Source organism: Saccoglossus kowalevskii, chromosome 7 (genome assembly GCF_978046115.1).
Source record: "Saccoglossus kowalevskii chromosome 7, keSacKowa6.1, whole genome shotgun sequence".
NCBI lineage: Eukaryota > Metazoa > Hemichordata > Enteropneusta > Harrimaniidae > Saccoglossus > Saccoglossus kowalevskii.
This window is the reverse complement of record NC_140647.1, coordinates 21,489,243-21,505,558: the sequence shown is the minus strand read 5'-3', so window position 1 is coordinate 21,505,558 and position 16,316 is coordinate 21,489,243. Positions and strand designations below refer to the sequence as shown.

Sequence of the window (16,316 nt, the reverse complement as noted above, 5' to 3'; positions counted from 1 at the left end):
TGTTGCTACCACAAGCACTAATAAGCACAACAATCATAGCTGTGCGTCTTTGTTTGTATTTAATACCAATGCATGACCAATCATACTCATTTTCTCAAAGAATGAGAAACATCGGGTATATTTAAAACACAACTTTTTTGTATAATTGTAGGGTGCTGACCGGACTATTGAACAGTGGTGTTTTAAAACATGTAAAACATTTGAAACCAAATAAATAATAAATGTAAATATACCATCTTACACTAAATCTTCAATTTTAAATCTTCAAATATTAAATAACATGGATATTTCGCTAAACAAGTTCTATTTCTATAAAACGTATTAACTACTAACTTTGTAGACAATTCATTTTATTTATTCCGACCTAACTATCCCACTAACAAGTAAAAAAAATTAAATTAATATATAAACAAATTAAATCCGTTCTTGTTACGTTCATGGCTGGATTGATAACAAGGGTCCGAGCAGTGCATCTTAATTAACTTAATAGTTAGGACAATGCCTCTTCACACTACTTGGTTGACGACGGTACGTTGATGTTTGGAATTACATCACATGCGTTTTCCGGATCAAAACCATCCTTTCCATTCAGCCAGTAAGTATGGAATTGTCCTTTCCCCTGTAACGAAATGAACTAAACAGTAATACTTGTCACTGGGCATGCGCGACACACGTATGGGCCGCGTTAGAAAATGGTCAATCGTGTAACACCATAAACTATGACATAGACGGACAACAACAACAACAACAAAACATTTTTTATTTTACGTTTTGTCATATCTCACACAAACATTTAATAAATACTTTCCTTATTTCCGCAACAATTTTGATCAAGGACTGTAGCTAATGTTCTGATGAAATATGTCCATGTAGTCACAATTAACAAATTGATTATGAGAAAATAAATAAAAAGTGCAAAATGATTGTGCTCATATTGAAAAGTGATTGCGTTTAAAAACAGACATTCACCTCAAAGTCCATGATACCTCTTTCAGACATATAATATCCACCTATTTCTGTGAGAAGGTCATATGAATGTTTGCTAACATGAATGCGATCAGCTGAAAAAAACAATAATAGTGAGTACTATGCATTCTTAACTAATAAATAAGTATATACATGTTAATATATTTGTATATCAGAAAAAAAAAATACATTTTTTCGCCTGTAATAAAAGCCTTTGCACATTAAAACATTGACATGGTTTAGAACGAAAGCGAAAATACTCATCAAAGATACTGTCAATACATTGAGGGCAGCATAAACCAATAATTTGCATTATTGTCATTAAATCAAATGATATATATATATATATATATATATTAATATTAGCAAGTTGTATTTATGAATCATCAACTAGACTTACGTAATCCTGCATTTTCGATGCGTTCAGCGATGTTTACCGTATCACCAAATAAACAATAGCGAGGCATTTTTGTTCCAACAATACCGGCAACCACTTTACCTGTAATTATAGTGATATTATATCTAAATAAAATTACGTTGTCCGCAAATTGTTATCGCAATCAAGATATGTACGGTTTTGAATAAAATTTATTAAAACATTTATAATTCACTAAATGCAGCACGTGTAGATCTGCTTCATATATATTGAGATAAACTAATGATAAACCATCAACAATAATCTGAGACTGCCCAAACTTAAAATGATGGATATTATTTTAAATGTATAGTACATGCCTATTAAAAATAAATCATAATGCACTGAGAGTCTATGCATATGTCAGAGAATTATGAATGTATTTGTTAATACTTTACCTGTGTGCATTCCAATACGCAAGTGTAATGTGGTCCCAGACAAATGAGATATTTCAAGTTTTGATATGTTGTATGTTAGATCCAAGGACAAAGTAGCAATTTCTTCCACGTGTTGTTTTCCATTACGAAGAGGTACACCTATATATAGTATAAACAGTGTTACTTGGCTACTTACTTGACTTGTCTGGTTTGCTTATTTGGCACACACAATTGTAATGTAAAAAGGCATTCATGGTTTCTTAATATAGAAGCAAATGTTTGTTTATTTGCCAGAGATATGAAATGATACTACCTGACACAACCATGTACGCATCACCAATGGTCTCCACCTTATACACGTCATATTGGCCAATGCGATGATCAAACAATGAGTAGAGTGAATTCAGCATTCTGACAACTTGTAAGGGGGAACTAAGAGAACAAATACTGGTGAAGCCTACGATATCGGAGAAGAACACAGTTGCCATGTCATATGACTCAGCTGTAACTTTCTCGTTTTTCTTAAGCTGGTTGGCTACTGCCTTTGGCAGAAGACGATAGAGCAGAGAGCATGCCCTTTGACGTTCACGCTGTAGTTTCTTGTTTTGTCCAATCAGAGTTGATGCAAAGACCTGCATATGGGATGTCAGTCGCATTACCAGAAACACTATCACCGGACTGACTCCAAGAATGACCACCAATACAAAGGCCACCAGAGCAGCGTTTCGGAAATCACTGATGACAGACTCTTCAAGAGATTGGAGTATATCTGCAGCTAGTTTATCTTGTATAACTAACAGTATCTCCATATAATTTGTCATATTGTCATACCAATAGTTTGCATTTTGCCATGAAGGCGAAATTTTGATATTTTGACGTACAATGTTCTTCATGTTGGCGAGTGCAAGAATCACATCACCTGACAAGTCGTCCATCATTTCATTGTGCATAGGTTTGATCTGGGGCGCGTACAGCCAAGATGCCTCCAAATTACCCTGTGCCCTGTTTGCCATTTCAAGATAGTCAATGAAGTGTGTATATTGATCAAATTTTCCCTGGGAATAATATACAGAACCAAGTGTGCGTTCAACTCCAGCATCTTCCTTACTAACCACAAGTAGTTGGTACCCTACTAAAACAGTCCACATTTTATCAGAACCTTTAAATTTGCCAATTGTTTCATACAACCACTCAATGAAATATCGTATAGAGTTGGTGTAAAATCCAATTTCTTCAAAAAGTGTAGCATCCGATAAATATAGATCACGTCGATGTGTATCAAGAAATTTCTGGAAATCTTCTTTTGAATCTAACTCTTGCAGTTCGTTTGATTTTTCCACAGGCCAACTGTTCAAACCACGAAGACTGTTATCTGTTTCAGAGTATGTGTCTGTAAGGATCTGACGGGTCATTGAACTGGTGCTGCTAAGATAGAGGGTTGTCATGTCACGTTCATTCTGTAAGGTATGTAAGAAGTTGCCGAGTTCTCTACCAAATGCAATGGCCTCCCGAATATCCAGAGATTGTTTATTGTCTTCCAGCACTGTCTTCAAACTGTTAGATGCAACAGCTATAAGGGTTATGACAGGAACCATGACTAATATCATCATCTTTACTATTTGCCAGCGTTGACCAGATTTCTTCATTGGATTACATGCACCTTTTTCTCTTCTCCATCGTAGTATATTTTGTGTGGATGCCGATGTTTCGCTTCCGGTAGTCACGCTGATATTTGAGCCATAGTCATTACTGTCAAACGAATTGAATGCACGTTCGTCATCAGTGTTGGAAATATGCGTTGTGTCAATGCCCATTTCCATTTTATTTTTTGTTTTTTTTACCAGTTATCCAGATATAGATTTACAGCTGCAAAAAGATGAACAAAACATTATTACAAACACACCATAAATGTGTAGTGATGGGCAGTTCAGTTACATAAATAACAATACTATCATGTTCAACCAACAATCTTTTCATTAACCGGGTCATATATCAATCGCATAAAAATGATCGTTGTCTAACCAAAGGTCAATGTTCAACAAGATTTTGCTTCATGAGGAATCACCCGGACTATTTTTGTTATAAGAACATGGCTATAAAACATAGGTATATCGGATTGAACCTATCTAATGTAGTTAAGAACAGTTGGAGTAAATGAAGGTACTATTAACTATTGATAACACACTCATGGTCTAACCCATGTGACATTTTACTACCCTTCGATAAACAGGCGGTTAGAATTAGGTTAGGATCGTGAAAATATCTGAAATGAAATATTGAAATGAATACACATACTTAAAAACTCATAAACTTGATTTACACTTGAACAATTTAAGTTTATTTCCAAAAGAGACACAATTCAGTCCGAAGTTGGAATCAAGTCGGCTCCAGTGGTCTCCAACACACTTTTCGTTATTCATTATAAAGCACACGTTTTGTAAAACAAAGCTTCATTGCCGACAATGCTTATATAGACAAAACGCAGACTCTTCGCCATGAGAATTAAGATATATGTGCCCTTACAGATATGTTTTTAATTTTTAATATATAAAGTCTTGGCTTCACACTGCTAATATTTCGGAGTTCCACGACCAATGGAACATACTAAAAGGCGCTGAGAAATTACCATGAAAATAACGTTGCAATTGTATGAAGCTCTGCATATTCTGTAAGGCTTTGAATAAATAAAGATAATATTTGTATATAATAAGTCTAATCGATCTTCTCATGTTATATATAGTTATAGCCACTTTATTGTAAGTGCACTGGGTGAGTGGTTATGCAATTTAGCCATTCTCTCAACTTGAATTTGCAAATGACCACATAAATTCAAACGTGAATTGCTCATATGGTATTGCTTTGTTTTTTTGTGTGAAACATTCACAGAGTGGGTGACATTTTTAATAATGTATTATATGCTTTCGTATCAACCAACAACCTAAATTGCAATTGGTTTCTATCGTTAAAAGATTTATTTAAAAGTGTATGATCATATGTAGTTATAAGATGGGTTATTTTTATTGTAAAAACAATGCATTAATGTGCATTAATTGTCTGTGCATGTAGTGCAATCTCATTGGCTCTGAAAATAATGTAATCGATTTCGTTCTGGCGATATTGTAGATGGTGTGAGCAAAAACTCACAATGTTTGTAGTGATATTAATTTCACTGGCTGTGAGGAATTTGGGGATCTCGGTCGTGTTTTTGTGTTAAGAGTATTCGATATCACAACAACAAGACGTACGTTCGTAATTTGATAGTCAATAAAACATGTTTCCGAATACACCATTTTAAGTTTGATTTGAAGCAATGAAACACCCTCTGAACATTTCCATATTTTACCGCATGTGGTGTATTTTACTCGTGCGCAAAAGTGAAAACAATGCGTGAGATGCTGGTTTCATACTGACGCGCGCGATGACGAAAGAACCTTTCTTAGCTCATTTGAATGTGATAATATGGTAATGTTATTAGCAGTGCGATAATGCAAATTAATTGGCTGTGTGACATTATAATATAAATTACTATGTTTGTGTTATTGCACTATCTCTGCAATGTAATGCAATGTTTACAGAAGTGAAAACTAGAACACGCAATGTTTGAAAGTCAATATATTTAACGACTTGCTGCTGGAAAATAACCGCGCGTCGACGAACTTACATTTTACATGTTACGTTTTGTTCGCAGCAAAGTATAATGGGACAATTTGAGTCCGATCGAAGTGTCTTCAAACTAAAACCATTTACATGTGCATTGACGGCGTACTGGAAGTACTACGATCGTGTATCCATAAATTGGTATACGGATTACGCTGTCTTGTTCTCAGTCTATGTCATGGACTGTGATACTTCTATCATCGTATGTAGTATCTCAAGTTCAAATTGTGTAAGTAGAGTTACCGGACAAAGTATTTTTTTATATTCTTATCGACATACTGAGGTATTCATTGTTTTCTTAGAATCGGTTACTTTGTTAAGGAATGGTGGGCTGACAAAATAAATATCATTATACTAAAAAATACAAATATATATATATATACTCATGTTATGTTTCCTGTGACCTGACGTCGCCTTCAATATGAATTATCACAACACATAGAACCTTGTTTAATGCGCGTATTTAAGTTTGAGCGGGAGCCTATTAAAACCGTTTCATATGAACAATTTACATATTTGTTGGATATAGACAAAGCCCGTATTACGTATAGGGAAGTTTGCAAACGGACGTACTATGTGTTGTACTCCACCAAAATTTTACTCAATACGGAAAATGTCTCAAAAGTTTGAGATAAGGTAATTCAAATGTTATATCATTCATTCTACTGATCAATTTAGGGAAAAAAATGACTGAGATGTTCTAAACCATCCGGTAACTGTGCGTGATTGCATGTGTTATGCACATAGCAGATCGAGTAAATATGAACCAAAACTTCGCTCGTTTTTTGTGATAACTGTTTAACATATGACCTATCTGAATGTTCTCTCTATATCGATAGTTGTATGCATTCACTATCTTCCACATGCGTGGCGCGACGACCTTCAACGTGACAACGCACTGGGTTTGTTTCTCCACAGAACGGGCGCTAAATCGTTCAGATTTACCTTTGATATGCGTGAAAACCGCTGATAGCCCTCAATTTAGCATTGGTTGTTTGTGTAATCGCGACCGTTAACTGGTCGCAACGTAACGGCGTCTCTGTATGCAAATGTAGGGATGACAATGTCAAACTGGGGGGGGGGGGGTCGCAATTTTGCACGTCCAGCCTTTGAGGAAAATAGTCTTCGCAATGGTAAAAAATAGCACAATAGCACAAAAGTGACAGAAATAATATTTTGCACAGTTTTTTTACTATCGCCCTCCCAGAATTTCTAACAAATGCCAAGGTAAATACAAATTAAATTCTTACTAGCGTAATTTGGTGACGCATTAGCTGATTGAATATAGGATACAATAAATACCAAATTTAAAAAAGATCTAGGTTGAACTTGCATTCAGTAATAATTATCAAAGGTGTAACCCGCGTCTTGTCACATAAATACGTGAAACGATCCACGTTTTGATATTAGAATTGTCTAATTAAATATGTAAATGAGCGTTTTGGTGACCGCCTGACGATCTTTTGAAAAATGGACATCCTAGCTGCACACTTTACCAGCTAATCTGCATAATGTATTGTTGGTAAGGTCGTTTGCAATAATGATAGTGTTCAAAAGGTTCCGGTCCATAAAGGTTTTATCATTTTATTATATATGTTTTTAAGTTTATTAGAATTGATCCTTTCATTTATTCAAAAGTGTTCTATGCAGATTGATACTGTTGCGTGTTCGCGTGACTACATATAATATCAACGAGACGCGTGGACGTTCTAACATTTGGTCGATATTATAGCAACTCTTTCGAATCAGGACCCCAATCAGAATGCGCAGACTCTTGGATATTGTTGGATTTCAACCCTAAATATCTTTCCGTGTTTGACAGTTACATGTATTTGTAATTATCGTATGAAAAGGGTTACAGGTCTCCGCTATGTACGGGTAAACTGACTAAAACCAGTTTAGAGTGCACGCCACTTTAAATCTATAAAAGGAATATATTTGTCCAAATAAGGTCAAGCAAAGCCTGGCGTGATATTAACATTTATTGGACGGCTCGCCTATCAGGATTATCATGGCGTTGCGTGGCCGGGAATTACGAGGTATATGAGAATAAAGATCAATGTTCGTATTTTACTACATATCGTCATTCTCTGTCAAAGTGGCGTCTGAAAAACGAACCGTGACAATAACATATATACGCGAGTACAGCTGCCAGACTGGCATTCCTCAGTGGCATAAACATTCTTGTTAAATTAGGGGGCAATTGGAATTTATTCAACCTGTATTTGTTTAACTTCCCTTTACGGAATCATTCCTGAATTTGTCAGGAAAGCATAATATATTTTTTTTAGAAATGTGAGCGTAGGAAACACATTAATTATAAATATTATAACTACAATGTGCGATAACACCATCACTGTGACATCGTTACTCTCGAATTGTGTATACCTTTCTTGTTTTCCTAATATTAGGCACTGTGTGAAAACAGAATTTGTTCAGATCAATGTGCCAAAAAGGATTCTAGTGAATAACCATAAAGACACACTTAATTGAATCCGTTTGATTATAAATGTTATTTTATCAATTACCGAGATAGCGGTTGGAAGTCCGCGAAATTAAAACTAACCTCAAAACAGAATGTATACCTGTTTTAGTTGAAGTTCGCAAAAACAATGTAAAAAGTGTTGTCCATTGGAGTATGACTGACTGTAACATCTACAGCGAGTGTATGTTAATATATATATACATCAAACTAAGATGTGATTGGACGGTTTATATTATCGTAGGTTCTCCTAATGATCAAAGATATAGACTGTTCTGCTTCATTATTACAAACCACCATTGGCGATAATAATAGGTTACAACACAGGGTAACCATGGGAACATACAAAGAATAAGTTGGCGTGCAACATTGTCCCTGTTGCCTTTTTTTCTGGTTTGTTATATTCTTCAATACAAAGACACGTTTAATTTTATTTGTTTGTAGAAGTACCACCACTTGTTAATTGCTATTGTGTGTGTGATTTACAACATGAAATAAACATGGAATTTTGCCCATAATGTATTAATGTATAAACATTGTACGTTATCAATGTATATATGTATTGTTTTAAACTCATGAAATGGGTGTGAAAATCAAGATCATTAAAAAGCAAACAATAAACTAGTCGTTTGTTATCACTAGGCAATTATATTATGTGTATTTGTTTATGCGTAATTATCACAGTCGATGCATTGGTTGCTTCCTTGCTGCACACGGCATGGTGCTATGTTTTCAAATGAATAATTATATACGTTGAAACACCAATCATAATGAATGAATTAATGAATCTTTACTTTCTTCCTAATTAAAACAAAAATTGATTATCCAGACTCGCTGGCCGTGTTAGTGAATCAGATAAATATCCGGATAACGGATATCATGATTGAGCCATTTTTTTGTTTACAGTATTGTAACATACACATGTGTCCACAACGTTGACCGCCTTTGGATTGCACAGCGTTTAACAATTGTATAAAATTGTAACATTCAATTAGATTAATGTTGTGTACTCCGGGTTCGGCTGTTATTTTACATGTTGTGTCCAAAATTGGTCATCTCGTATTCATACCTTCGGACTGATTCCATCGACGCCGTACTTCATAATATCAATTTAGCAGCGTTTGTAATTTTCATACTGATTATGTTTTTCCTCGTATACCTCTTTTTAAACGCTTAGATAATTTGTTCTCATATTACGCAAATTCTGCGATGTTACACATTTAATATAAACACTAAAATGACTTTCTTAAAAATGTTAGCATGTTAACACATGTTTTTTTTCTTGTCACAGCCCTCATCAATAATTTTCATCCTAGTTCTTCTAGTTTTTATCAAATACGGCGTTCTGCTTCAACTCGTTCGTCGATCTGGCGCTAATCACCGTCTGTAATTTTCGGAAATAAAGCAGTAATTTGTTATCACTATCAAATTATATTTTGTGTATTTGTTTATGCGTAATTATCACAGTCGGTGATATGGTTGCTTCCTTGCTACACACGGCACAATACCACGAATTACATCAATACACTGAATACATAAATTCAATGAATGAGTGAATGAATGAATGAATGAATGAGTGAATTGTATTGTTATTGTATTTGATTAAACATCTAACAGGCAAAAACAAATAAAGGCCCGAGTATAATTTCCATGATGTATCCTTGGAAGGAAAAGATGTATAATAATAAGGTTATTACGAGGATACCTCAAGTGTGACTATTTTCTGGGAAGAATTGCATTACTCTATATATTTAGAATTGTGGTGCATAGATGGCAGTTGTTAAGGTATTGTTAATTGCCATTATAAATATGTAATTGATGGAATATAACATTTGGATGGGTGTAATCATATTTCGAAATTTAAACATTAACAAATTAAGACGGTCAGACATATAACATTGTATAACGTTTGATGTAAGTTCCCTTGACCAACATGTCTAAATAACTTTGCCAATATTGGATACTGAAAAAGTGTAATATATGTATTGGCAATTAATTTATTTTACTTTTTTGCCCCCCAAAGTATCAATCTGTGATTCAAATTTATGTTCGCATTGTTTTGTTTACTTAGGAAAGTCAGTGACAATTGAAATAAAATATCATATCATATATTCCATTTTGATCATTTATTGGTTGGTATTTCCGTTGCAGTAGAACCCAATAAACTACGTCTTTTGTCAATGAAAGAATTCGTGTTATAGTGTCACGATATCAAAATATATAATTAACAAAGACTCTTTGGAATATGTGACAATGCCCGCTGCATATATCCAGGGGATATGCATAATCTAATCTTAAAATATAGATTTAAACAGTGATTTAAATAATTGGCTTACAGTGGAAATGATTTGTTGATTGATGAATTCCTTTATAGTTGAAAAACAACACCATGGTTAATTCGGGACAATATTGCCCAACATCTATTGTGGTTTTGACAAACATTTCATATCATATCTGCTGCTAAATTGAATATTGAGATATTGGAAGCAAATTCCCAAATTTCCTTATGGTGTTGAAGACTTTGCGATCAATATATCGAAATTCACCGTCATTAGATTCCTATTTTCAGTCACTTCTTGTAAGTATATTGTTGTGATGAGAATCAAATAAACGAATGGCCACTAAATACGCCTCAGAAAGGCATTAATTTCAAAAATGTAAATGTTTTTATATTATTAATAAATAAAACGGCAAATATTTGTCTTTTAGAAAACCTGTGTACTGTTTGGAATTTGGAATTTGACACATTGTCCTAATCTCAAGTTTTTAACGCATTATACAATAGAATAAACAAATGACCATCATATGCCAGGATTCACACTTGATCAAATGAGGAATGTTGTTCTGGGTTTGTTCAAGATCAGAAGAATGGTGGATCATGTTTAGGGTAGGCTAACATCAGAGCATTTGTCAGACATTTCTTCATCACCTTTTTGGCCATTCAAATTTACAGCCATTTTTGTCAGATGTCAGTTTTTTCAACATAATTTCTACGCTTCTTTAATAATATGACCCCCATTCTGCATATGTGTCTCACTTAATTCTCATTGCAGACATTTTACTTGCTGACTATGAAATTCTCTATCTACTGAGAGAATAAATCAAAGAAACTTACCTTACCTTTCGTTAAGCTGAAACAATGTTTCCCACTTCCAATTTTATATAATATTATGTTTTGAATAATTGTTTTGTCTTGGGTTCTTTTATTTGCCTTCGCCCAAGTTTTGGTAGTTTTACTCCGTGTATTTTTTGCATAGATTAATAGCACTGGCACATAGCACAGATATGTCAATTTTTATTTTGAAGGGAGTTTTTCACTATTATAAGCGTCGAAATACTCCGGTTTTTGTTACTTTTATGGATGCTTCTAAAGCTTTTGATTATGTTCGCCATGATATTCTGTTTGAACAATTATTGGCCAGGGGTGTTAAGCCTTTTTCAATTAAAGTATTGGCTTATTGGTATTGGTGTCAAGAATTTGTGGGTCGTTGGAATGGTTATTTATCAGACTATTTCGGCGCTCAAAATGGTGTGAAACAAGGAGGCATTATGTTCCCTATCTTATTTGCAGTATATTTAGATTTATCAGCTCTTCCATATGGTTGTTTACTCGGTGGCTACAAGGTCAACCACCTGATATATGCTGATGACCTAGTCATTTTTTCTACTGATCATATGATTAGCAGATGTTAGTGAATGCATGTGGCGAGTTCGGTAACCGGTGTTCAGTTCTTTTTAATGAAAAGAAGACTGTATGTATGCTTTTTCAACCTCGCATTAGAATAATTAATCCAGTGTCTATCCAGTAGAATTCTTAAGTATGTTGACATGTATAAATATTTGGGTCATTTAATAACCTCTGATCTTAAAGATGATAGTGATATATGTAACAACACTAGAATGTTTTATGTTAGAGTCAATGTTATTATTCGTGATTTTAAGTTTGCATCATTGCCTGTTAAGTGTAATTTGTTCTCTAATTTTTGTGATTTTCCTTGGTATTCTTATTTATGGCGTAATTTCACCACTCGGTCTTATCGTAATCACAAGTTTTTCGAAAATTGTCCGGTTTTAAACACTCTTATGTTCAAAGCAATATGATGTTCAATAGTTTGTTGGGTTATCTCTTTTAACGTTTTACGAAATTGTTAGGAAGAAGTGTTTTAGTTTTCTTTCACGTTTGTACTTGTCTTACAACCCACTTGTTGGATAGTGATGGAAATTGTTTTTTTTAACTTCTATGGGTTATTCTTTTTTAATCTCAAATAAACCACAATAATAATAATAATAATAATAATAATAATAATAATAATAACACTTGATTAAACCACGACTGCGGTGATGGTTTATTTCACGTAAAACATAACACGTAAAAAACAAAAAACACGGTAAATTATTAAATCGTGTACATATAAGTCGAAACATACGCAAGACACACACCACAACATACATTAAATATTACACACAAAGCATAATTATATAAGTAAATTGCAGAATAAGAAAATAAAAGTAAAATAATATAAGCACATTAATATATTACATAATATTCATGCATTCTATCATTGGAATGTTGTTGCAATACATTAATTAAGTATTATAGCGATAGCTTCGGTTATCATTTGAAATCACAATCACATTGACTTCTATTAAACACAAATCGATCGTTTTTACATTAAAGACACTTTAAGGAAGCAATTTACATATAAAAAGGAACTAAACTAGATATAATGTTATCGTATTACTGTTGCTACAATAAGCACTGATAAGCACAACAATGTCAGTTTCACTCACACCTTTTATTGGCACTAGTACTATTATTCTAATAGCAGCATAGCTGTGCGTCTTTGTTAATTTAATACCAATGCAATCATGCTCATTTCTTTAAAGAATGAGAAACATCGGATATTTTAAAGCGGGGGAGTCGTCACGTGCGCATGCGTCAGATGGCCATGGCATGTCATTGTTTACAAACAAGCGTCTACCCGTGAGCCTTTTGCGTTTTAGTGTGTGTTGTTATTGTCGCGCGTGCGCAGGTGACAACTCTCCCGCTTTAAATCACAACTTTTTCTGTATACTTGTAGTGTGCTGACAGCGACCATACTGTTGAACAGCGGTGTTTCAAAACTTGTAAAACATTTGAAACCAAATACATAATAATGTTAATAAACCATCTTACACTAAATTCTTCAATTTAAATCTTTAAATATTAAATAACATGGATATTTCAAGTTCTATTTCTATAAAATTTATTAACTGCTAACTTTCTAAACATTTCATTTTATTTATTTATTCCGACCTAACTATCCCACTAAAAAGTGAACAAAATACAAAATATATAAACAAATTAAATCATCTTAAGTGCATCTCAGTTAACTTAATAGTTGTTGACAATAGTAAAGGACAATGCCCCTTCACACTACTTGGTTGACGACGGTACGTTGATGTTTGGAATTACATCACATGCGTTTTCCGGTTCAAAACCATCCTTTCCATTCAGCCAGTAAGTCTGGAATTGTCCTTTACCCTGTGACGAAATGAACTAAACAGTTATAATTGTTTTTGCGCATGCGCGACACACATATGAGTCGCGTTAAGAAACGGTAAATCGTGTATAAATACCATAAACTTTGCCATAGATGGACAACAACAACAAAAAAACGATTTTTAAAGTTACATTTTTGAACGCCAAAGTCACATTTTGAATTGAATAAATACTTTCCTCATTTTTGCAGAAATGTTGATCAATGTCTGTAGAAATATGTCCATTTAGATCACAATTAACAAAATGATTATGGGAAAAGAAATAAAAAGTGCAAAATGATTGTGCCCATAATGAAAAGTTATTGCGTTTAAATAGTTAATCTGATGTACAAAACAGACATTTACCTCAAAGTCCATGATACCTCTTTCAGACATATAATATCCACCTATTTCTGTTAGAAGGTCATGTGAATGTTTGCTAACATGAATGCGATCAGCTGAAAACAAAGATAACGAGTATTATGTATTCTTAACTGATAAATAAGTATATACATGTTAATATATTTGTATCACAAATGGGGGTCAAAGCCTTTACATTGAAATGATTAAGAACGAAAACGAAAATACAAAGCAAAGATACTGAGGGCAGCATAAGCAACTATTTCTCATTATTGTCAAGTGTATATATATATATATATATCAATACAGAGATATATCAACTAGACTTACGTAATCCTGCATTTTCGATGCGTTCAGCGATGTTTACCGTATCACCAAATAAACAATAGCGAGGCATTTTTGTCCCAACAATACCGGCAACCACTTTACCTGTAATTATAGTGATATTATATCTGAATAAAATTACGTTGTCCGCAAATTTTTATCGCAATCAAGATATGTACGGTTTTGAATAAAATTTATTAAAACATTTATAATTCACTGAATATGGCGCGTGTAGATCTGCTTCATATATATTGAGATAAACTAATGATAAACCATCAACAATAATCTGAGACTGCTCAAACTTAAAATGATGGATATTATTTTAAATGTATAGTACATGCCTAAAATATTAAAAATAAATCATAATGCACTGAGGGTCTATGCATATGTCAGAGAATTATGAATATATTTGTTAATACTTTACCTGTGTGCATTCCAATACGCAAGTGTAATGTGGTCCCAGACAAATGAGATATTTCAAGTTTTGATATGTTGTATGTTAGATCCAAGGACAAAGTAGCAATTTCTTCCACGTGTTGTTTTCCATTACGAAGAGGTACACCTATATATAATATAAACAGTGTTACTTGGCTACTTACTTGACTTGTCTGGTTTGCTTATTTGGCACACACAATTGTAATGTAAAAAAGCATTTATGGTTTCTTAATATAGAAGCAAATACTTGTTTATTTGCCAAAGATATGAAACGATACTACCTGACACAACCATGTACGCATCACCAATGGTCTCCACCTTATACACGTCATATTGGCCAATGCGCTGATCAAACAATGAGTAGAGTGAATTCAGCATTCTGACAACTTGTAAGGGGGAACTAAGAGAACAAATACTGGTGAAACCTACGATATCAGAGAAGAATACAGTTGCCATGTCGTATGACTCAGCTGTAACTTTCTCGTTTTTCTTAAGCTGGTTGGCTACTGCCTTTGGCAGAAGACGGTAGAGCAGAGAGCATGCCCTTTGACGTTCACGCTGTAGTTTCTTGTTTTGTCCAATCAGAGTTGATGCAAAGACCTGCATATGGGATGTCAGTCGCATTACCAGAAACACTATCACCGGACTGACTCCAAGAATGGCCACCAATACAAAGGCCACCAGAGCAGCATTTCGGAAATCACTGATGACAGACTCTTCAAGAGATTGGAGTATATCTGCAGCTAGTTTATCTTGTATAACTAACAGTATCTCCATATAATTTGTCATATTGTCATACCAATAGTTGGCATTTTGCCATGAAGGCGAAATTTTGATATTTTGACGTACAATGTTCTTCATGTTGGCAAGTGCAAGAATCACATCACCCGACAAGTCGTCCATCATTTCATCGTGCATAGGTTTGATCTGGGGCGCGTACAGCCAAGATGCCTCCAAATTACCCTGTGCCCTGAATGCCTTCTCAAGATAATCGATAAAGTGTGTATATTTGACAAATTTTCCTTGGGAATAATACACAGAGCCAAGTGTGCGTTCAACTCCAACATCTTCCTTACTAACCACAAGTAATTGGTACCCTACTAAAACAGTCCACATTTTGTTAGAACCTTTATATTTACCAATTGTTTCATACAACCACTCAATGAAATATCGTATAGAGTCGGTGTAAAAGTCAATTTCGTCAAAAACTGTAGCATCCGATATATAAAGATCACGTCGATGTGTATCAAGATACTTTTGGAAATCTTCTTTTGAATCTAGCTCTTGCAGCTCGTTTGATTTTTCCACAGGCCAACTTTTCATGTTACGGAGAGTGGCATCTGTTTCCGGGTATGTATTTGTAAGTATTTGACGGGTCGTTGAACTGATACTGCTTAGATAAAGGGTTGTCATGTCACGTTCATTCTGTAAGGTATGTAAGAAGTTGCCGAGCTCTCTACCAAACGCAATGGCCTCTCGGATTTCGAGAGATTCTTTATTGGCATCCAGCACTGTCTTCAAACTGTTAGATGCAACAGCTATAAGGGTTATGATAGGAACCATGACTAACATCATCATCTTCGCTATTTGCCAGCGTTGACCAGATTTCTTCATCGGATTGCAAGCACCTTTTTCTCTTCTCCATCGTAGTATATTTTGCGTTGACGCCGATGTTTCGCTTCCGGTAGTCACGCTGATATTTGAGTCATAGTCATTACTGTCAAACAAATTTAATGCACGTTCATCATCAATGCTGGGACTGTGTGCTCTTTCCATTTCC

The 16,316-nt window shown here is 34.3% G+C and overlaps 2 protein-coding genes across 2 annotated transcripts; both read right to left on the bottom strand.

Moving 5' to 3' along the window:
* Positions 1-511: 511 nt before the first annotated feature.
* On the bottom strand, positions 512-3,578 carry LOC146740857 (uncharacterized). Its single transcript, XM_085501855.1, has 5 exons — positions 2,072-3,578; positions 1,780-1,917; positions 1,367-1,465; positions 970-1,061; positions 512-619 (listed from the first exon to the last, which is right to left on the bottom strand). The coding sequence occupies exons 1-5, from the start codon at positions 3,576-3,578 to the stop codon at positions 512-514; spliced, it is 1,944 nt and encodes a 647-aa protein (XP_085357981.1).
* A 9,735-nt stretch (positions 3,579-13,313) lies between these two features.
* On the bottom strand, positions 13,314-16,312 carry LOC146740856 (uncharacterized). The gene is made up of 5 exons (XM_085501854.1): positions 14,818-16,312; positions 14,526-14,663; positions 14,108-14,206; positions 13,784-13,875; positions 13,314-13,421 (listed from the first exon to the last, which is right to left on the bottom strand). Exons 1-5 carry the CDS (start codon positions 16,310-16,312, stop codon positions 13,314-13,316), a joined length of 1,932 nt encoding a protein of 643 aa, XP_085357980.1.
* Between the last annotated feature and the right edge of the window lie 4 nt (positions 16,313-16,316).

Excerpts from the sequence above, each read along its gene's own strand:
- LOC146740857 (XM_085501855.1), bottom strand. The coding sequence starts at position 3,578 with ATGGAAATGGGCATTGACACAACGCATATTTCCAACACTGATGACGAA. Across the intron at positions 1,918-2,071 it reads TGCGTACATGGTTGTGTCAG|GTGTACCTCTTCGTAATGGA; the intron begins GTAGTATCATTT and ends TACTATATATAG. Across the intron at positions 1,062-1,366 it reads CATCGAAAATGCAGGATTAC|CTGATCGCATTCATGTTAGC; the intron begins GTAAGTCTAGTT and ends TGTTTTTTTCAG.
- LOC146740856 (XM_085501854.1), bottom strand. The coding sequence starts at position 16,312 with ATGGAAAGAGCACACAGTCCCAGCATTGATGATGAACGTGCATTAAAT. Across the intron at positions 14,664-14,817 it reads TGCGTACATGGTTGTGTCAG|GTGTACCTCTTCGTAATGGA; the intron begins GTAGTATCGTTT and ends TATTATATATAG. Across the intron at positions 13,422-13,783 it reads GAGGTATCATGGACTTTGAG|GGTAAAGGACAATTCCAGAC; the intron begins GTAAATGTCTGT and ends ATTTCGTCACAG.